Source organism: Oratosquilla oratoria, chromosome 44, assembly GCF_046742065.1.
Source record: "Oratosquilla oratoria isolate Oo_2021 chromosome 44, ASM4674206v1, whole genome shotgun sequence".
Taxonomy (NCBI): Eukaryota; Metazoa; Arthropoda; class Malacostraca; order Stomatopoda; family Squillidae; genus Oratosquilla; species Oratosquilla oratoria.
In genome coordinates, this window is record NC_134820.1 from 19,617,293 (window position 1) to 19,640,306 (window position 23,014).

General features: G+C 37.2%; 1 protein-coding gene across 1 annotated transcript in view; it reads left to right on the plus strand.

Moving 5' to 3' along the window:
* Positions 1 to 23,014, plus strand: part of LOC143022243 (colorectal mutant cancer protein) — an 829,486-nt gene that overhangs the window by 792,536 nt on the left and 13,936 nt on the right. The window contains exons 9-12 of the mRNA XM_076180371.1: positions 3,779 to 4,075; positions 8,095 to 8,720; positions 19,782 to 20,046; positions 20,559 to 20,693. Coding sequence (XP_076036486.1) covers positions 3,779 to 4,075; positions 8,095 to 8,720; positions 19,782 to 20,046; positions 20,559 to 20,693 — 1,323 coding nt within the window. The remainder of the gene's footprint in view (positions 1 to 3,778; positions 4,076 to 8,094; positions 8,721 to 19,781; positions 20,047 to 20,558; positions 20,694 to 23,014) is intronic.

The following is a 23,014-nucleotide window of genomic DNA, read 5'->3' on the forward strand; positions in this document are numbered from 1 at the left end:
TGGGGAATGATAACGAATCAATGGAGGGATTTATATTTGGCCATCAAACACTGAGAGTTTCATTGCACAAAGGCACAGAGTATTATTTCTTACGTTGGAGGGTCCTTTCATGAGAACCTTCCCATTGTTCTGCTGTTGTTCAGTCTTCCCAGACTTCATAGGAGCTCCAGAATAGTGGTTCCCAGCTTATTTTGTCTCTGCCTTCCTTTTCTATCTTCTATCTCCACTGTGTGCCACCACAACAAAATAGACTGAGCTAACAAAATTGATAACAACTATTTCTGTGAAAAATATGTACATTCATGTGTCATTAAATAACAAGAATTCTATACCATACTGGATTTCTTCTAAATACAGTAAGATGATAATATAAAAAACATAAATTCTTTCATGGACCCTTGGTTGGGAATCACTATAAGGGTTCAGAAGATTCTAGAGTGGGCTGGGAGATAAAGCTACCACAGAAAGGTAGACTTCTTGCATGGCTGGAAGGTTTCATAAAGGACAGGTATACAAGGGCTTTTGTGAAAGACAAGATGTCAGGATTGAGGCAGTGACTATCTGAGTTCCACAAGTGCTAGTAGGCTACTAGCTCCTCTAATGTTTCTTATCCATTCTCATAAATGACTTGATAGAAGGTATAACAATCTATGCTAACATGTTTGCAGATGATGCAAAGATCATGGGGAAAGTGAGAGGCAAGGACTGTAGGGTATTGCAAAAATATCTAGATACTTTATATGCCTTGACCCATGAGAGGAAAATGGATTTCACTGCCAGAAAATGGAAAGTATTGGAAATGGGTAATAGCCCAAAAAGACCATCATTGAATTATTCAATGGAAAATGAGACAGTAACAAAGGTGCAACAGGAGAAAATTCTGGGAATATTGATCAAGGATAACTTGTCACCTAACAAACATATTAGTAAGATTACATAGAGGGTGTTTGGAGTGCCAAAGAACATAAAAGTAGCCTTTTACATGGATGAAGAGATGATGGTGATAATAATAATACATACATATATATATGTATATATATGTATATATTATATAAATATATACATATATGTATATAAATATATATATATATATACATATACATATATATATATACATATATATACATATATATACATATATATACATATATATACATATATATATATATATATATACATATATATATATATATAAATATATATATATATATATGTATATAATTACTTTATACATATATATAGTGTATATATATAAATATATATAATATATATATATGTATGTATGTATGTACACACCAATGACTTTTTCCCCCTTACACGGGAAGTAGTCAAAATCATAGGCATAAATCCACTCCCACCTATTTCATCCACACATACTTCACTCCCATTCACCATCCCTCCCTCCTTCTTTTCTTGGGTCATCCCTACATCTTGCCCACTTCTCTGGGTCAAAAGCAATGTAGCAAGACACAGCACAACCACAGCAAGGCCACTTCATTTAATCGGCAACCACCCCTTCTTCATCCCCTCGTGCAGAAAAAGAGAAGATGGGGGAGAAATCCCTTCAGACTGCATCAAAATATCATTCACACATGCTCCCTCACCACCCCATTCCCCACCCACTCCTTTCCATACATCACAGCATCATCCATACACAGCCATTCTCCACTCACCACTATCTTATCCTCTCCCTTCATTCCTCAACATCTGTCCATCTCATCCTTGGTTCTCCCCTCATGTTCATTCCTTCCACCTCTGCCTTCCACACCTATTTTACTAATGTTTCTTCATTCATTCTTTCCATGTGTCCAAACCATCCCAATACTCTTCCATCCACCCTATCTCCCAACTCCCTTTCCATCCCCACTCTCCTCTACATCTCCTTGTTTCTCACTTTATCCAGCCTAGTAACCCGTACCTCACTTCTCAGGCATTTCATCTCAAACACATTTAAACTCTTCCTCTCTTATGTTCCATGTTTCTGCCCCATACAGTGTTGTTGGCAAAATCACCCCTTCATACAATCTCCTCTTAGCATCCATTTCCAAATGTTTATTTCTTATTACATTTTTTAATCGCCCAAGGCTTACTTCTCTCAATTTACATTCTACCTTCACCTCCACTCCTTTTCCTGCCACATTCATACCCAAGTATCTAAAGCTATCCATTTCCTCCAGTCTCTCTGCCTTAATAATCACTTCAAGTTTGCTGTCATCTTCTCCCCTTGTATATCTCATCACTTTACATTTACCCACATTTATCTTCAACTTCCTTCTTTCACACACCTTACCAAACTCTGTCACTAACTTTCTTAATCCCTTCTCTGATCTAACCACAAGTGCAGTGTCATCAGTAAATAACAGCTGGCTATCTCCCACTTAATGACATTAATAATAATGATAATAACAACAACAGATAACTAATAATAATGAAAATAATAATAATAATGATAAAAAAACATAGAGACCTTAATTCTTCCAAGACTTGGAATGTGCAGCCATGGCATAGTCCCCACACTAAATGACAGATACATAACAAGACTGAGAAAATATAAAGAACAGCAACCAAAATGATTACCAACCTTTAAGATAAGCTGTACATTAGCTCTGCATCATCAGATTTTTTTTTCTCTCTAAGGGATCTTGAGAATATTGTGAATTTGGCTGTATTTGAATATAATTTTTTATGATAAAACTTGTGCATATCTTAATTGAGCCACAGATTTATTTGTCATTGCCTTGGTGCAATGTGATAAGTTGAAGGCAAAAATGCAATTGAATCTGTTCAATGCAAATGAGATGTTGTTGTTATGGGCTTTAGTTTACCAGCACTTCTCTCCTTGTGAACAATCTCATGCTGCTGTCTTCTATGGTAGTGGTTTGGCTGAGTTAGATTTGGCAGGTGGTGGTGGCATGAATCAGATGTAGATAGGCTGAGTGTCACTTTCTCTACGTGTTTTTGCAACATGCCATGGCTATCACCTTGTCTTAGACACTTCTTCCTATGGTTCTGAGAGTCAACCATCATAGTGCTTTATTCAAATTCCATTTGAAATACCAGATCTGAGAATTATTTTCAATTCAGCCACAAACTGCTATGTGCTGGTATTTGTATACACAATACTACTGAATTGGGTACTTGATAAATGGGTGTTTACTGTTCCATAGTTTTTTATTCTTTGCATAGCTTATCCTCTGGCTTTTACTTTTCATTACAACCAACAACTCTATCAAGAGTTAAATATTCTTCCTCATATAGAGAAATATTCAGCTGGCGACTTGTACACTTCACTGATACATGGTTGATTTCAGATACATCAAAATCAAAAGACAGCTATTCTTATGAAGCATACACAATATTACCAGGCAAAATTTCTTTGTACATAAAAATATTATTAGATTTGAATTTACCTTTTCCTGAGGGTCTAAGAATAGTTGGAATATGCCCTCTACTGCTAAAAAGTTTCAGTGTAATTATGTTGGAAAGAGAATAGCCAGTCATCAGCAGGAAGTAGGGTACATTGTTGGAAATTGTTGCCATGCAATGGGAATATCTCAAGGTAATGTTAATTGAGAGTTAGAAATTGATAGTCTCTGTAACTTTCTGCAATTTCCTCCTTGAAGATTAAGGAGTTAATAGTATATTGATTAACTTCTTCAGCCTGACAGCAGACTAGATTTTGTTCTGGCTCTTCCCAAGTGATTTTATTTCAATGACAAGTAGCCCTCCAATTGGAGTTGAAGTAAATTCTTGTTTTTCATTCTAATGTTTCTTGCAGCTTCGTGAGACACAGCGCCTGACACCTGCCTTGCCACCTCAAGCTCCCCATGTTGCTGATGCTGTTACTATCCGTGGCCTTCGAGGCTGCTTGTCCACACCCCCACCTCCAGGCCACCATACTACTGCCAGCCAAGTTGGGTCTTCTGGGCAGTATGGATCATCTGGGGTGGCAGGGTCATCGGATCGAGGACAAGGGGGATCGCCAGCCCCTTCACCCCTCCCTCCAGACCACTCTCCCTCCCATGAGGAACCTCCTGTGATATGTAAACTGGCTGAAAGGGTTAGATTAAAAAAGGTATGATGCTCAAACCAGAAACTGTACAGTACTTCTAAATCCTTACCTTCCTGCAGTTATCAAAAACCCTCTGTACATATTCATCACACATCATTTCCTTTATTCAATATCTCCCACATTATTTCATCCACCCATCTGGGTGATTCTCTTATTTTCAAGATGGTTACTGTATTATCTTTTCCATCTTGACTCATACAGCTGCCTTCTCTTCCAAGTCTTCCTGATCTTTACTTCATCTAACCACCAGGGGGGTCCAGGCAGTACTTTTGTTCTTGGGCCCAAGAGCTCAGAATGGCACCACAGTAGCCATGCAACTTCCATTGGCCCTACCCCAGCCTAACATAACATACACTTACATTCACATACATAAAAATCACTATACTTATTGCACCACATATTTCTTTTCATTAGTATTTATTATTGATTATTGTAGATCTACTGGACATCAAATCCTCAATATGAGAAAAATCTTTGTTTGCCTTGGGGGTCCAAAGGGATCTTGTATTGCCTTGCAAAATTTCTTATGAAGGTCCTGCAACCCCATTGTTGTCACTTTTGTTTCATGTTCATTCTATGTGTTTTACAGACTTCGGAAATATCTTTTTCTTACCTAGTTTTCTTTTTTGTATGATTACTCTGTTTCTATTCTTCCCCTCCATCTTTGACACAATGAACACCTGCAAGTGGTGTATCTGATACCAACATCCTCACTTCCATCCAGAAATGTAGCCCTGAAGGGCCATCACTACTATGTTTCTACTACTTTTTCACATATAGAGAAGAAACTACTACCAATTGATATAGACATAGCCCCACACTTTCACAACAAAGCTGTCCAATATTTCTTCAAAGAAAAACTTATAGAAAGGGCTGAAAAATACTGTCTGCTGTCTTGAGGCAGCATATTTCTGATCAGAGAAATTTGAGGCACCAATGAATTAAGAAATTTTAAGACCTACTCTCTCTACCTATCATCCACCTTCCCTCCATATATAGAGCACTTTCTCCTTTATTCTGGCTGCTGCTAAGTAGCACAGAGGTCATAGCATTTTGCTTTTTACTTTGACTGCTGTCAGGCAAGTATATTTTTATGACACATCCTTAGTTGTATCAAGGATGAATTTATCCTTCTTAGCAGTAAATCTCACTTATCAAAAAAGTCATCTTGTCCATTTTACATTTAGTAATACAAAAAGTAGATATGGGAGAATGATTGAACAAAACCCATATTCATCTTCTCAACCTCCAGAAAAACATTATTTGGTTACTGTTTCCAAAAACATGCATATGATATTCATACTACCATAGTAATCAGACATTATATACTGAATGTCAATTCACTGAAAATGTAGGTTGTTAGAAAGATAATCATAGTAACATGTTAATTCTGTTGTTGGTTACCTAAAGGCCACATATCATCTGCAAGAGAGACTAAGAACAACAGACTGATGATTGATTGATCATAGTAACGATGTCAAAAAATGAGAAAATTCTAGGGAGGTATTTAAGTCTTGAATTGTGTAACACACCATACATTATATCTTTAATCAAGCAAAGGTCTTTCTCTGAATACATTTCTTGTTATTCGGTCATACTAACTTCTTGATTATAGTGTACATATTCATTCTTCGATGAATGGAAAGATGTTGTATAAACTTTTAATTCCTCATTCTTTAAGACTTATGGGATCAGTGACAGGTTCTTACTTGTGATGGTCTTACAAGATGGACAGCAGAGAAAATTATATACACTTTTTCAAAACCCACTAACCACCTTGCCTCCGTATGGAGGTGTAGTCTTGAGGGGCTAATACCTGGTAATCATGAGGCTAGCATATGACCCAGAACCATGCTAAATCACATTGTTATAGGATTCAGCAAGTTATTGCACTGGGGTTTTTATTGAGTTCTTCTGTCTTTTTCTTTACATATGTTTGATAAAAGCATACTGAAGGTATGTTATATGGTGTTAGATTAGATGTAATTCTATTGTCATTGTCAAGTTTGTAAAGTCTGTTTTTATACTGATCCACCATGTATGTTCCTTTTCACCTGAGCCACTTATATGGTCATAAAGCTCGAGGCTTTTGTTTACTAATATTCCTAGGTTGTTTTTCTTACTAACCTCAGTATTTCTACCAAATTTTGGGTTCCTAGGTTTCTTTTGCTCCATGACAGTTTTCTCCCATTTCTATCATGCTGCATTTACTGGACATGTACTACATATAATCTGCCATCCTTGATTTAAATCACAGATCTTATTTAAATCCTGTTGTGGGGTCATATATGAGTCATTGTTTACTGTGTACCTCCATAGTTTTGAATTGTTTATTGATATTCAAAGTAATTATCTATCTTTTTTGGTGCATTATTAATTTTCACAATAAGAATTATTAGTATTTGTTCTGATCTATGCAGCACTACTTGTTACCTGTTTCCAATCAAAACATCTCTTTTCTAATATAATTCTCATTTTCTTCCATCCAGTCCATTATCTTCTTTAATTCCATATCATTTTCTTAGTTTTGATAATGGTCATCAGTACAGCCCATTCTCAAGCTCAAAAGCCTTTATGAAATCCTGTGAGATACAAATCCTCTTTCCATTCTTTTATTGTAGGTTATCTTTGATTATACTTAGTTGCATCAGGGCCAACTAACACTGATGGTTTGGTGATTGGCTGCATAAAAAGATAAATAAATAGATAAATAAATTAAATATGAATTTAAATTTATTTTGGTCTGGATGAGAGTAGGCAGTTGCTATAAATATCTAACTCTCATATCTGCTAATATCAGTGAGGTCATTGGTGGGCACCTGAAGGTGGTGGTCCTGCAAGATTGGCATCAGAGAGAACCATATTTTTGTCATCCACTTTCCCAACTTATCAATGCCCTCACCTCCCTCTAAAGGTACAACCCTGACAGGCTGGCACTTATTCTCTAGACTGGGTCTAAGATCTCTATCATCTTTGAGGAGTTGCCTGTCATCAGATCTTCTTTTGTGAAAAGTGTGAGAAAAGATTTTCAAAATAGATAAATATCTTGAACCTGGTTCTGAAATTGAATGCCAAGCTCTTGTGGTTGTACCTTCAAATGGAAGACAGGGTATTGATGGAATTTGATGAGTAATAGGGAGATGATTCTATAGGAGAGAGGCCAAATGCAAAGTATGGGATCCAATGTATTCAGCCTTTTGCCCAGCAGGGCTTCTTCAGAAATAACCTTATTTCTGAAGAAGCCTGCTGGGCAAATCGTTAAATACATTGGATCCCATACTCTGCGTTTGGCCTCTCTCCTACAGTGCTGTTGCAGTCATTGCTGCTTTTACTCAAGATGATTCTATCTGACATCCACTCCATGGGTGCCAATTATATGTGATATATTTGTACATGCTGAGACAGGACTAGTCCCTTTTGTCACTGTCATTGATGCCATCTGCTTTCATACTGTACTTTTGCAACAAGACCTTTCTCAATACTTTGGTAGTTTTCTGAAACTTTTCTTATAAAATAAGGTAGATCAATATAACAGATATTCAAAAATCTATGCTAGTTAGATAAACTTATTACAGGTAGATTGGAAACTATGGATGACAATGATAGATTTAATTACAAAATAAAGGTTCTAACTACTAATTGCTTCAGTATTAGGATTGTTATATATATTTTGTGGGATGGCTGAAGGCTCATGATACAAAATAAACAATGTTATGGTTTTTCCAGTCATCATGTACTTGATATTCACTGTTGCTATATTGTCAAAGTTAGTATAATCAATATGTTATGAATTCTGTAGGGTTGTCAATCCATATTTCATCTCATACCTTTGGTCTTTATGTAGGCTAATAAATGTTAACTAAATTTAAGGATTATTGCAAGAAAACAGTTATTCCATTTATCTTTTTTCAGTAATCAATCTGCAAGCATTATCACCCTCTATTCATTATTCCACAATTATTATCATAATTTATGGTAATCTTTATTTTGAATGAATGATTAATTGGTGTTAATATTTACAGGTGGAAAGTGGTGACCATAGGGTGACAGGGTCGGACCTCTCTGCTGTTGGTGTCTGGAGCACTGCTGTGGCAGAACAACTTGTGGCAGGTGTTCAGGAAGAAAGTGACTCCCAGGAACTATACAATGCTCTTGTTACTGCTGGGGGAGCCTTGGTGCCTCACGAAAGACTAAAAGAATTTGAGGTAGAAATTGAAAGACTTCATGCCAGGATCGACCATCTGAAAGCTCAGAACGATGTGTTGGCAATTACTCTAAGCGAGTCGAAAGCCCATTGTGATCATCTAAGTGTACTCATAGGTAAATACGAATCGAACTGCACAGCTCTACAGTTGGCTGTCACGAACTCTGAAAAGACGCTAGAAGCTTATGAAGTCCTTGTGGCTCTGCTTGAAAGTGAGATAGGACTGTTGTTAGCCAGTTGCAAGGCAGCAGGAATTGGTGTTAAAGGAAGTTGTTGGAGTGGTATGGATCAGGAGGACCTTGTAGGTCTTATCAAAAGGGCACAAGACCAGAGAAGATCAACAGAGAATGTGGCTAGACACCTTCTCTCGAGGTTAGATCGACATGGAGGAGGACATCCAGATGATGATGCATGGGATGATGCAGGAATGAGTCATAACACAAGGTAAGGAAAAAGCATAGTTGTTGAAGTTAAAGAGCCATAAATTTTCCTCAAAAGTATATGGCCTGGTAATAGCTTGAAAAAATAAATAAAGAAGACACCTGGTTAGATATTAAGTCAGTAGAGGATATGGAAGTTTCCCTCAATCTAAATTCCCTGAAGGAAACTACAGAAATAGTATAAAGAGGACATCTAATTTGGATGAGTTGACTTGGGAAAATGTAAGATTTTTCACTCGGCTAAATAAATTGCCTCTCACTAGCCTGAATGAATAATAGCGTATGAAACTATATCATACATATGTAGTTTAAATGAGATATGATTTAATCCATTGTGTACTGACAGTTTTTTCTTTCAGCTAAATTATTTTATCTGGCAGTAACCAAAATGAACATATATGATGTCAATAATGAATTGGTTAAGGCAAGGAATGGGGGAGGGAGATTGATTAAAGGTATGAAGGAGACCATTGTGCAATGAATTGGTAGGAACTGATAAGAGGAAAAACAATGAAGGATTTTTTTCTGACTGATAACATGTATTTACCTAGTTGTATTTTATGGGAAGGGGAGCTATGCTTGTGGTGTCCCGTCTGCACATCGCATTTGCTCTAAACGATTCTTAACTGTGTGTATTGTTTTTGCACACACCACTTTCTCATCTAACTTGTTCCAACTGTCTATTACTCTGTGAGGAAAGCTGTTCTTTTTCACATCTCTTCTAGTAAATGTCATATGCACATGCTTTGTCTCTTTTCTTGTACATATCTCAATGTGTTAGTACATAGTAAACACCTCTCCTTGTGATGCAAGGATGTAATGTGTTCTGTCAATTGGGATTTGGAATCTAACTTCTGACATTTTTCAGACTATGGTGTTAAGATTTAGGGGCATAGGTTTTGATTATGAGGTAGAGGAACATCAGATTTATGTGTAATATTTAGCCACATAATTCACATGAAATTGCACAACCTGGGAGCCTGAATGATTATGGAAAGAAGGATATACCATAGATACAAAAGCCATTACTGTGTATATATTGCTTCTCAACACAAGGTAGAGGGGGATAAACCAAAATTAATGTCTTATTCATTATGTTTTCATATTTCTTTAACAAAAGACTTTAAATTTTTGACAGACAGAAAAGATGAAAGGAGTAAGAGCTAGTTATAATATCCTGGAGATACTTTACATTCATGTAAAGATTTGTACTTAAAAGGATAAAATTGTTCAAAAAGGGGTGCCAAAGAGTTGTAGGTACAAAGTTATCTTTTCAGGAGAACTTATGTCATAATTACAAGGTTGGGAGAAAGAAACGGAGAAAATGCCACTTCCCCATGAATGACTGTTGTAGATTACCTACAACAGTCATTACTCCTTTCCTGTGGGATGGGTGGTGTTTATACTCAAAACAAAATCAATACATGGATCTGCCTAGTGTAGGCCTTATGGTCTCTTGCAGTCTCCTTCATTCTTATGTTCTTAAGCTGGTTGTGTTACTACACAGTACAAGAACGTTAACCAAAACAATCCAACAAAGAAATCGAAAACTGTTGTTACAGGTCAGTGAATTAGTTTGGTTTTAACCAGAGAATAATTAAAGGTTTAATCTAGATATACAATAATCTAACGAGGATAAAGGGCTTCCTAAAAACTGTATGAAATCGGTTAACAATACCCACAACAAAGTAATGAAAGAATTTTTGTGATCATTCGTCCAATGCAGCCCAACAGCTTTTCTAGAATACATTGGAAAGGTGAAAGCTTATGCTGCATTCAGTATCAATTTGCAGCTCTCATATCTTTAGTAATGTTTAGAATTAACCTAGATGGAATTCTATTTTTGCCAGAAGGTTCTCCATTCCTGGAAAAAAAAATCAAAAGTGTTAGAAGAAAATGGGTAAAGCCCTGTTTATTCATAAATGGTGTTGAACGTCCTTAGACTTTTCAATTTTTATTTCTTCCTTTCTTTCATTTCTTGTTTTTTATAGCCTGAATGATATACTGTTATTCAGTTTTTTTCGTATAAAATGTGCAAGTGCTAGAGAATATGACACATCACCTTGTTGGTGAAATGGTAACGCACTTGACTGCAATCTCAGCATTCTGAGTTCGAGTCCCCGTCAAGGGCTGAAAAGTATCACTGCACTGCACACTGGCACACAAGCTGTAGTGGGCAAAGAGCTGTATTTACCTAGTTGTATTATACGGGAAGGGGAGCTATGATCGTAATGACCCGTCTTTGTATCTTATAGCATTTAGTTTGTTCTTCAATTCTTGTATGGTTTTTGCACACACTATTGTTTTGTCCAATTTGTTCCAAACATCCGCCACTCTGTGTAGAAAACTATTTTTTTTTCAGATCTCCTCTATAGCTATCCTTTTTGAGCTTTTTATGTCCTCTTGTTTTTCAGTTATCCCACTTTAATAAGTCTTCTCTGTTAAGGATTTCCATGCCTTTCATGATTCTGTAAATGGCCAATAGATCTCCTCTTTCTCTTCTTTGTTCCAGGGTTGGTAGTTCCAGTTTAGACAATCTTTGTTCGTATGTCAATTTTGAAAGTGTTGGGCCATCTTTGTCATTGTTCTTTGGATTCTTTCTAATTTCTTTATATTCTTTTTTGTGCTGGGCATCCATAGTGTCGCACCATACTCCAATCTTGGTCTTATCAGTGTGACTAATATTTTTTTTTTACCATTACTTCATCCAAGTAATTAAAAGCCACCTTTATTGATCTTAGTAAATTGTAGGTTTCTTCAACTATTTTGTTTATATGCTTGTCTGGTGACATGTCTTTGTTAATAATTACTCCTAGGTCCTTTTCCAAGCTAACTTTTTTTTACTTCCTTTGTATCAATTTTATAGTATCCTGATATTCTTTTTTTTACTTTTCCCAAACTCTATTATACTATATTTCTTGATGTTGAAGTTCACTTCGCACTTTTGGCTCCATTCCCAGACTTTGTCCAGGTCTCTGTTGTGATTCACAGTCTTTCTCTGTACTTACTATCTTTAGTAGTTTTGCGTTGTCTGCAAAGAAGTTCGTATAACATTCTACACCTTCATCCATGTCATTTATATATACATACATACATACATACATACATATACCAAGGCTTTTTCCCCCTTCCAAGGGAGGTAGCCAAAAAGGGAAAGGCATAAAAACACTCCCACCCATTTCATCCCTAAATACCCTCCACACCCCTCCCACCCTTCCTCTCATCTGAGCACCTCCTGGATTTATATTTACAGCAAACACTATTGGAGCTAATATTGAACCTTGTGGGACTCCACTTATTATTTCTTCCCAGGTCGATTTTTATCTCCAAGTACCACCCACATTTTTCTCTCACTCAAGAAATCTTTCATTTATTTCAATAATTTTCCTTGTACACCTGTTGTTTCGAGTTTTCTTAATAGGTTTTTGTATGGTACTTTATCAAACGCCTTTTGTAAATCCAGGAAAGCACAATCTACCCATCCGTCCCTTTCTTGCATTATATCTATTAACCTTGAATAAAAACAAATCAAGTTTGTGGCATATGACCTTCCTTGTCTAAGGCCAAATTGTTTTGGTTTCAGTATATTGTTTTCTTCCAGATGATTAGTCCATCTACTTTTGATAACTTTTTCACATATTTTTGATATGTCTATAGTTTGTTGGGTCTTCCTTGTCTCCCCCTTTATATATTGGTACAATATCTGCATTATTCCAATCTTGCGGTACCTTTCCTTCTCTGAGTGAGCAATCTATTATCTTGTATATTTTGTCCATTAGTTTATCAATACATTCTTATAGTATCCAATTTGCAATTCCATCCTGGCTGTGTGATTCTCTGACATCAAGGTTTATTATTTGGTTCCTTATTTCTTTCTGTATCACAATTATTTCTTTCATCATGTGTGTGTATTTACCTAGTTGTATTTTACAGAAGGGGGAGCACACACCACTTTCTCATCTAACTTGTTCCAAACGTCTATTACTCTGTGGGGAAAGCTGTTCTTTTTCAGGTCTTTTCTATAACTGTCTTTCTTGATTTTCTTTCCGTGTCCTCTTGTATTTCTACTATCCCATTTTATTAGATCCTCTCTATCAATAGTTTCTATGCCTTTCATGATTCTATAAATAGTTATCAAGTCTCCTCTCTCTTTTCTTTGCTCTAATGTCTGTAGCTCAAGTTTTGCTAGTCTCTCTTCATATGATAGTTCTGAGAGTGTTAGTGCCAATTTTGTAATTGCTCTTTGTATTCTTTCAAGTTTTGTTATACATTTTTTGTACTTGGTGACCACGTCGTCGCTGCATACTCCAATCTTGGTCTTATCAAAGTGACTAGTGTTTTCTTCACCATTTCTTCATCCAGGTATGTAAATGCCACTTTGATTGTTCTTATTAAATTATAAGTTTCTCCAAAAATTTTGTTTATATGTTTCTCAGGTGACATATTATTTATAATAATGACTCCCAGGTCCTTCTCATTTTCTACTTTTTTTAATTTCTTCTTCTCCTAATTCATATGATCCTACTATTCTTCTTTTGCTTCTTCCAAATTCCATTATACTACACTTCTTAATATTGAATTCCATCTCCCACTTCCTACTCCATTCCCATACTTTATTGAGATCACTCTGTAGTGACTCACAATCTTCTTTATTGTTCACTTTTTTCAAAAATTTTGCATCATCCACAAAGAAGCTCATATAACTTTCAATTCCTTTATCCATATCATTAATATATATAGCAAACATTATTTGGGCCAGAACTATTCCTTGTGGAACTCCACTTATCACTTCATCCCAATAAGAGTGTTTGTCTCTTATCATCACTATCGTTTTTCTTTCTTGCAAGAAGTCTTCCATCCACTTCAGCAGTTTGCCCTGTATTCCTGCTGCAGTTTCTAATTTCTTTAGCAACTTCTTTCATGGCACCTTTTCAATTTTTTTTTTCAGGTCTAGAAATGCACAATCAGCCCATCCATCTCTTTCTTGTATTACATCTATTAGTCTTGAATAGAGACACATTAAGTTTGTGACTCATGATCGTCCTTGTCTATATCCAAACTGCTTTGGATTTAGTACATTGTTTTTTCCATATGCCTTACACATCTACTTTTGATAATTCTTTCACAAATTTTAGCTATCGTACTTGTAAGAGAGACCAGTCTATAGTTAGTAGGGTCTTCCTTGTTTCCACTTTATATATTGATACTATATTTGCTCTTTTCCAATTTTCTGAAACTTTTCCTTCTTTCAATAAACTGTTTATTAGACTATGTATTTTGTCTGTTAGTTCATTCCTGCATTCTCTTAAAATCCAGTTTGCCATTTCATCTGGTCCATGCGATTTTCTGACATCGAGATTACTCAAGTGTTTCATTATTTCATTCCTTGATACTTCTATCTCTTTCATAGGGGGGACTTTCTCCTCCCATTCGATATCTCTAGGTTGTATATTCTCCCTTGTAAACACCGATTTAAAATGCTTGTTCATAATTTCTGCCATTTCTATTTCCTCTGTGTATTCAACTCCTCCTTGTCGTAGTTTCTCTAATTCTTGTTGTTTACAAATCTGTAAAATAGTTTTGGTTGATCTTTACATTTTTCTATGACAAATTTTTCGTATTTTACCTCTCTTCTCTGCACACTTGTACATATTCATTTCTATAACTAGTATATATTTTCCATTTTTCAGGTCTTTTGTCTTTTTTCCATTTTATCCAAGCTTTATCCCTTTTGTCTTTTAACTCCCTACATCTTTTGTTGTACCAGCACTTTACATATTCTTTTTCTTGCTTTTGTCTTGGAACATACTTTTCCACTCCTTTATAAATTTTTGTCAAAATATTCCATTTCTCTTCTACTGTTGTTTCCTCCTTGTGTATTCTTTCCCAGTCTGCTTTTTGAAAGAATTCTTTTATTTGCTCAAAATATGTTTTTTCATACATCATTCTTACCTTTCTATATTGTTCGTTTTTTTTTATGTATTTTTCCACATTTACTTACAGTTCAACCAATATGTGGTCACTTTTATTTATTGGTGTCTTATATTCAATCTTGTCCACTATTTCTGGTTCTGATGTGATTATTAGGCCCAGTTTCGATGGTTCTTTCTTATTTCTATACCTAGTATTCTCTTGTATCCATTGCGTCATTGTATGTTCTATAATCATATCAAGTAGTACATTTCCCCATAGGTCGTCTCCACCCTTCACTGTCATCTCTTCCCAGCAGATTTCTTTACAATTAAAGTCACCCATTATAACTATTCTTCCACCATCTTCCATCATCTTAGTGTTATCCTTGTGTCTTCTAACATATTTTTGTGTTCTTTCTCTTCCCACGAAGACGTTTTAGGAGGCACATAATTTTCTACAAACTTCCTGCTCTTCCCATCCTTGCCCTCCACTTCCATCATTATCATCTCTACTATGTTCTTTCCATATGTGACATTCCTCATATTTATATCCTTCTTAGTCAGGAACATAACTCCACCCCCATGTTTTACCTCTCTGTTTCTAATCCAATAATTATATGCACCATGTCCTTCTTTAATTCCTCATTCTCATCCTTTACGTCTCTTAACTGTCTTTATAATTCTTCTATTTCTTTAGTTAGGTTTTGATTCTCCTTTAGTTCTTCCAGTTTATCAACTCTTTGGGTAACTAGCGTTAACTGGCTAAACCTAACTTCCCAAGTTTCGTTCATTTCTTTTAGTTTCTCCTCTAGATTTACTAGTCGGGGGAGGTTGTCGTTTCCTCCCTCATTAAATCCACGGAAATAATTATCTTCACCTTCCATTGCGCTACTCTTATCTATATTTCAAATTTTTACATTTTTACTAACCTCTTCGACTTCACCACTGTCGTCTGCTCCTCTCTTGTTGATATACCGTCTGACTTCCTTGGCCCAATCTTCCCCTTCTTCATTTCCTTCCATTTTCCTCAGTAATCCCTCCCCTTCTCCTTTTTTCACCTTCTCACTACACCACGAGTTTTCTCCTTCCCTATTAATACAACACAGATACTCATCGTTGTGATACTCGAAATTTGTAGATGTTTCCGGAGTCCAAACTTCGTTGTGCGCGCGCGTCTTGTGTCGTGTGCGCGCTTGTGTGTGGGTATTTGTGTGTGTGTGTGTGTGTGTGTGTGCGAGAGCTTGTGTATGTACGCGCGCGCTCGCGTACTTTTGTGTGTGTGTGCGCGCGTATGTACGTACATGTATGTACATGCGAATGTATACATGTATACATACTAATAAAAACATGCGAACACAGCCTTGAGCAAACCCAACTATTTAATCCCCATTTAACCCTAATTCAGGGAACCACTAACGGCCTCAGGGCTGCCCCTAGACCACCAGCAATTAGGGGAAGCACCCGTCCCTCGTTAGGGGCGGTCCTGTAGTGACGTTAACGCGATCATAAGAGAAGTCGACGTCAAGACGAAACGTCAACGAGACGTTTACGAAACGCTAAGTGAAGCGTTAAGTGATGGATTGCGCGGTTCGAATCCTGAAACGATTTAACCTAGAGGCAAGAGTGACGCCCTCGTTGGAGTCTTTATTATGGTTAACGACAGATGGTCGTCGTAACTCATGAATGAAATTGTCAGGCTGCACTTAATGTGAAAATAACTGTAGAAAGAGAGGGAGTAGATGTATTATTATGTACAAAGATATATGACAGTATTTGGTGATATATCTATATCTGTATCTATCTATGTATCTATATATATATATATATATATATATATATATATACATATAAATATATATAATATACACATATATAGAAAATTTATGATCAGGGAACCATAAATAATAAACTGCACACTGCTTCAATTGAATTCTCTCATAAATGAGAATATTTCTTCCAATTATTTCTCCACGGTGGCTGGCATTGGATGGCATCCATGACGTCATCTGGATGTGAGATGCCACGCCTCTGCTGCTTGAGGTTATGCAAGGAGGAACTGAATGGTCAAACTGTGGGAAGTCTTATCGAACTTCATTATTAATGTTGGGAGTCCCTCTTTGTGTTGAGGATCGAGATGAAGAGCATAGAAGATGTGTTAATTTATAGTCTAAACCAACAAAAAGGAACAGACATACTTACAGATATAAATGCAAATTGATGATTGTTTTTTTTTTTTGGTACATGAAGAATATACAGATATAACATACTGTTATACATAAAATCAAACATATAATAAATCATGACCATCATGCGTCAAATATAACCAGATGATAAACGTAATACAATAATCATATATAATAAAAAATATTGTAAAAAAAAAACATGTGGTTAGTATATCTACTTTCTTATTACAGTCCATCGTAGACGACGACTTTCATTTCTTCCTATGATGATGCGATGAAAGATGAAGTGTTATGGTTGTTGTTGTAGCCCCCGCCGTCTGAGAGCGTTTTTTGTGGCTTACTACTCCAATTCTTGAGCTGCACATCAACCCACACTTTGGACACATCCACTGGCGGTTTGGTATAGCAGGGGCTTCTCTATTAGCATGTCAACGTTGTCTTTTTAGTGCACGTTGAGATGTGCGGTCCATTTTCATGACAGCAACGCCTTTCTTGATGTTTGCTTTCCAGGTGGTGCGGTTATTTACAAGGCCCTCAATGTTGGAGGGTTTTATAAGTCATTTCTTTAACGTCAATATCATGTGATCCTTATGTATCTTTTTAGGGACATCAGGTCTTCGGTGGCTATTTTGTAATTGTCCATAGAGCTTTTTTTTTTTCAGTCGTTCCTCTGGCATGCGGATAACATGCTCAAACCAGCGAAGATGTTTACCAATCATGGCTTCAACGCTTACACTTTTTGTACATCCAAGGATCTGGGTGTGTGGCATTCGATCCTTCCATGTGAGGCCTAGGATCTTTTGGAGACACGAAATGTGAAAGTTCTCCACTTGTGTTAGGTGACGTTGGTAAGTGGTCCAAGTCTCAGCACCATACAGCAATGTGGAGATGGATAATGCTTCAAAAACCTGGATTTTGGTTATCAATTTCAGGTGTTTGTTAAAACTTTGAACCTTAGTGTGCCAAGAGAACGTAATGCTTTATTGATTTCGTCGACATCATTGTCAATCTTGTTGGTAGAAGAAACAATACTGTCAAGGTATCTAAAAAATGGGACAGTCTGAAGCTCAGCTCCATTGATATTAAAGGAGTGTATGTGTTGATTTTGATTGGTTAACTGGGCAACAATTTCAGTTTTGCGTGTGATTATTTGGAGTCCAAATGCTTGATAGATGGAGGATAATAACGAATCCAACATGCGTTGCATAGAGTCATCTGTGTGAGCTATATGGACAGCATCATCTGCATACTGTAAGTCCACTACCTGTTGTTTAGTTGTTTAGGTGTGTGCTTGGGGTCTTCGGATGTTAGACTCCCGTCCAGTCGGTATTCTATTTGAATCCCGTTTTACTCTCTAAGCGTAGTCTGCAGGGGCTTCATTACTACAGATATGAAGAGGTAGCAAAACACTAGGGCCAAGACGTCCCCTGCTTTACCTCCACTTCTACAGGAAAAGGTGTTGATTCCCTGCCGCTATTACTAACTTTTGCTTCAATGCCAGAGTGAAACAGTTGGATTACCTTGCGGAACTTCTCTGGTACTCCATATTTCAGGAGAATTTTCCTGAGAAGCCTTAGTTAGATCCACAAAGTCTATAAAAAGATCTTTGTTCTGTTCGAGTCATTTCTCCTGTATTTTTCTTAAAGAAAACACCAAGGCAGTGGTTCCTTTCTGGAACCACACTGGGACTTAGGCAGCACCACCTCAGATATATGGCTCACAAGGCAGATGAGTATGATTGGCTCGTACTTTGCCGGCCACTGAGAGGAGAAAAATGCCGCGGCTGTTGTTACTGTCTATTTCTTTTGTTCTTGTAGAAAGGGATAATTGTGACGTCAATCCAGGATTTTGGGATTTGGTCTTCTTCCCACAGGGTCCGAATAAACTCCAATTAACCCAACTTTAGAAGGCAACCTCCTTGTTTCAGAATGTCCCCCAGGGATTTGGTCTTCTTCCCACAGGGTCCGAATAAACTCCAATTAACCCAACTTTAGAAGGCAACCTCCTTGTTTCAGAATGTCCCCAAGGATTTCATCTAAGCCACAGCTTTTGTTATCTTTCAAGCTTTTAATAGCGCTAATTAGTTCGTGCATTTGTGAAGGTCTATGTAAGTTATGGATGTCCGGAAGATTTAGTATCATTAAGAAGTTCTTCATCGTACAGGTCTTGATGTTTCAACAGTACTTGGAAGTGTTCGGCCCATTGATTAAGCATCACTGTCTTCTCTTTGTATATGGCTGAGCCATCAAATGACTGGACAGGGAAAATGGTGTTTTTCCTAAGCCAATAGATTGCTTTCAGGGCAATAATAGAACCTTTACATGATGTTGTTATCGGCAAAGGATTAGGACACACACACACATACACACAAAAAAGAGGCACACTCAGGGTATGCTCATAAGTTTTAGATTTTATAGGTAGTTTATAACATTTGCATTAAGACGATTTTCATAATAGGTTATTATGAGTATCAGTGTACTCTGTAAATTTTGTCTATAAACAGTGATAGATTTCACCAACTACTGGTCAATAGAATGGATAAATTTGTAGATAAATTGATAAATGAACAATGAAACAATTAACTAGATAAATAAGTCATACACATGGAAGTCACAGGATTCACGTGGTTGAAGAAAAAATCAATATGTATGTACAAGGAAATGTGTATATTTACTTACGTACTGTAATTTCTAATCCTAATTTCTAACACATGACAAACTTCGGTGGATATAATGGATCTGTCCGGTATTTCCATCGGATATAACGGATCCTCGGTTATAGCGGATCTTCGGATATAACGACAGACCCCTGTCTTTCATATCGTCCGTTATATCGAGGGTTTACTCTATGTATTTTTATCATTATTTGTTTATTCTTCTTCGTCCGGTCCATTTAAGAAAAAAAAAAAAATTATCGATCTGCCTCGCCACCGCACTTCGTTGCATTATCATTCTTCTTCTCTCGCCCCAGTACGACCTCATCGACCTCCAGCGGTGTCGACTCTGACCAGAGTCGAACTGAAGAACATCGACTTCGAGACCACATCGCGAAGCTCCGGCTCGAGCGATCTCAAGTCTCGTCCTCGATCATGTCCCTTCAGCCTCTCCATATCGACCCCCTGACGCAGCACTACCCACTCACTCTCCAAGACGCACAGAAACTCGATCTCGAGAACGCCGTCTTGATGCAGGAGCTGACCGCGATGAGAGAGGACCGTGCCGAACTTCGCGCTCAGGTAGATATAAATATGGGGAAAAACGTCTTTTGGTGCGTGTGTGTGTATGTGTGCGTGAGAGAGAGAGATTATGATAGAGAAAGAGAGAGAGAATGATAGACTGTCACAGTACCCAAATAACAGATGATTTAATTCAGCTAAAAACAGACCTCTGTAGTGATAAGGAAGACTTGTATACCTTTCGGTGAGCAACTGTCCACAATGACAGAAGCCCTCGACAATTGTCGAAGACAGAAATAAATACATTACTTATTAATTATTAGTTGGGATAATGATGTGTGCTGGTGGCGTCATCGTAAGCGTGCTGGTCACGCATTCTGACAGTTGTGGGTTCGAATCCCACACTCCTCTCCGATTCCCAGCAGTGACTGCCACCTGCCTCAACAGTCCCTAAAGCACATGGGGGCAAAGGTTGCACCTAAGCACCTCCTGACGTAGGCTCCTTACCTTCTTATTGAGGTTCCCGAAGACCAGAGTCTTGAGATGATCACGTTCTTTGCTTGCTTCTGTAGGTGTACCTTCTGGAGCGAGAGAAAGCGGGACTCGAACTCCGGGTGGGGACATGCGAGGCCCAGGCCGCGGCCTACTGCGCTACCATCGACCATCTCCGCGCAGAACTTCAGCAGCGGGACCCTGAGGGATTCAAGGTAGGAAGGAAACTTAGTGGTGATGTGATTGCATGCAACACAGGGTGAAGAAGAAAAGAAGATGAAGATGAAGGTGAAGATGATGATGATGATTTGATGATGATGATGATAGTAATAATTGTTATCATTATTATTATTATTATTATTATTATTATAATTATTATTATTATTATGATTATTATTATTATAATTATTATTATTATTATGATTATTGTTGTTGTTGTTATTATTATTATCATTATTACTATTATTATTATTGTCATTATTATTATCATTATTATTATTGTTGTTGTTGTAGAATAGATAAATAAATTTCTTCCCCTCCCCTCCTTTCCTCTCTGTTCCTCTTCTCTCCCCAGAACATTCAGAGAGGCTGTTGATAATTTTAGATGGTTAGTGGAACGATGGTTCTCTGTGATGTGATGTCCATGCCATAGGGCAACAACAAGTATTTCTCACTGGTGTCTAATGGGCAGGGAAAAGCTTACACCAAAAAAGTATCTTTACCCCCCACCCCGTTCTGTTGACATATGGAGGATAATTAGAAATCACCGAAGACTCATCTCAGTTGTGTTTTTTTTTTTTTTTTCCCCCCAAGATTTTATTTTTTGAATGAGATAGCGATTTCCAGCCATGAGTCCTCTTAGTTGTGTTTCTTTTTTCTTTTGTTTATTTTCATTTTTTTTTTTTTAAGATTTTATATTTGGAATGAGATAGCGAATCCCAGCCATGACTAGTCCCGCAAATTCCTTTAATTTTTTATTTATTTATTTATTTATTTATTTATTTATTTTGACGTGGATGAGGAAGTGAGAGTGGGAGGAGGGAGCTTAAAAATCCCGTGAAAGGTTGTAGGATGAAGGCATTATCACACTGGGCTATTTTTCCTTCGACTGTTGGAGCAAATTTGCAGCTTACAGCTCTGGAAGGAATCTGATATAATGGAGTAAAGCGATTTTCTTCCAGCATATAAAATGACATTCTAGTATGTAAATTGTTGAGGAAATAAAATAGTGTGCTATAGTGATTCTACCGTGCAAAAAAAAAAAAAAAAAAAAAAAATCTGGAGGTCGGCGGTAAGGCCGATTGGTCGGAGGTTGGAGGAAAAATTGCTCAGTGTGATAACCCTTTAAGGAGAGGAAAATAGAGAGGGAGGGGAGAGAGAGAGAGAGAGAGAGAGAGAGAGAGAGAGAGAGAGAGAGAGAGAGAGAGAGAGGAAGAAGGAAATTGTATGAATTTGAGTTTCGGCAGAGACAATGTCTGTCTGTGTGTGTGTGTGTGATTGTCTGCCTCTTTATTACTGTCTTTTTATCTGTTGGAATTATTTTTAGTGTTTTTTCTTTTAATGTTCTGTCTGCCTTTCTGTCTCTGTATCCCTGTCTGTTTATGCCTGTCTCTGTTCCGTTCATATCGTATGTCTGTCTGCCACTGTATGCTTCCATCTGTCTTCTTGTCTTACAATATGTCTGTCTCTTTGATTCCATATGATTATCTGCTTCTCAGATTGCCCTGTGCCTCTCCCAGTCTCTCTCTTTAATTCTAAATCAATTATCTCGTATCAGTAGTGTGCCAATTTGTCTCTTATATTCTTCTTGTTCTTTTGTCTTCCTTGTTATGTCCGCCTTTGTGTGTCTGTGTTTACATTTCATTCATTTAGTCTTTATTTGCAGTGGGCGAGATGCAGGGATGACCCGTCATCCAGGAGGAGCCAAGATAAGAGGGAGGGAAGGGGGTGGATGGGAGTGGAGTATGTGGGGATGGAATGGGTGGGAGTGGTTTTTATGCCTTTGTTTTTTGGCTACCTCCCTTGTAAGGGGGAAAAAGCCTTTGGTATATGTATGTATGTGCAATAAGAACACTAGGAACGTGTGTTTTATAAATGCAAGGTAACCACTTAAGAAAATAAATGCAAGGTAACTACTTAAGAAAATAAACAAACATGTATGTATGTATGTATGTATGTATGTATGTATGTCAGTATGTATGTACGTATGTACTTTTTATTTACATTTTCTTGTGTCGTACCTCGTCTCTGTTTCTTGATTTTTCTATTTTTAGTTTTTTGTTTGATTTCTAATTATTTTCTTTTTTATTCTCAGGTTTGTCTAGTATTTATGTCTGCCCTTTTTATGCGCTGGTGGTGTAATTGCAAGCGTGCTGGTCTTACATTCGCTTAGTTGCGGGTTCGAATCCCGCACTCCTCTCCAATTCCCAGGAATGCCTGCTACCTACCCAAACAGTCTAAGCATAAAGGGGAAAAGATGACGGTCTTGGCCGTAGCTACTCAGCGCCTCCTGTCGTAGGCTCCTTACTTTCTTCTT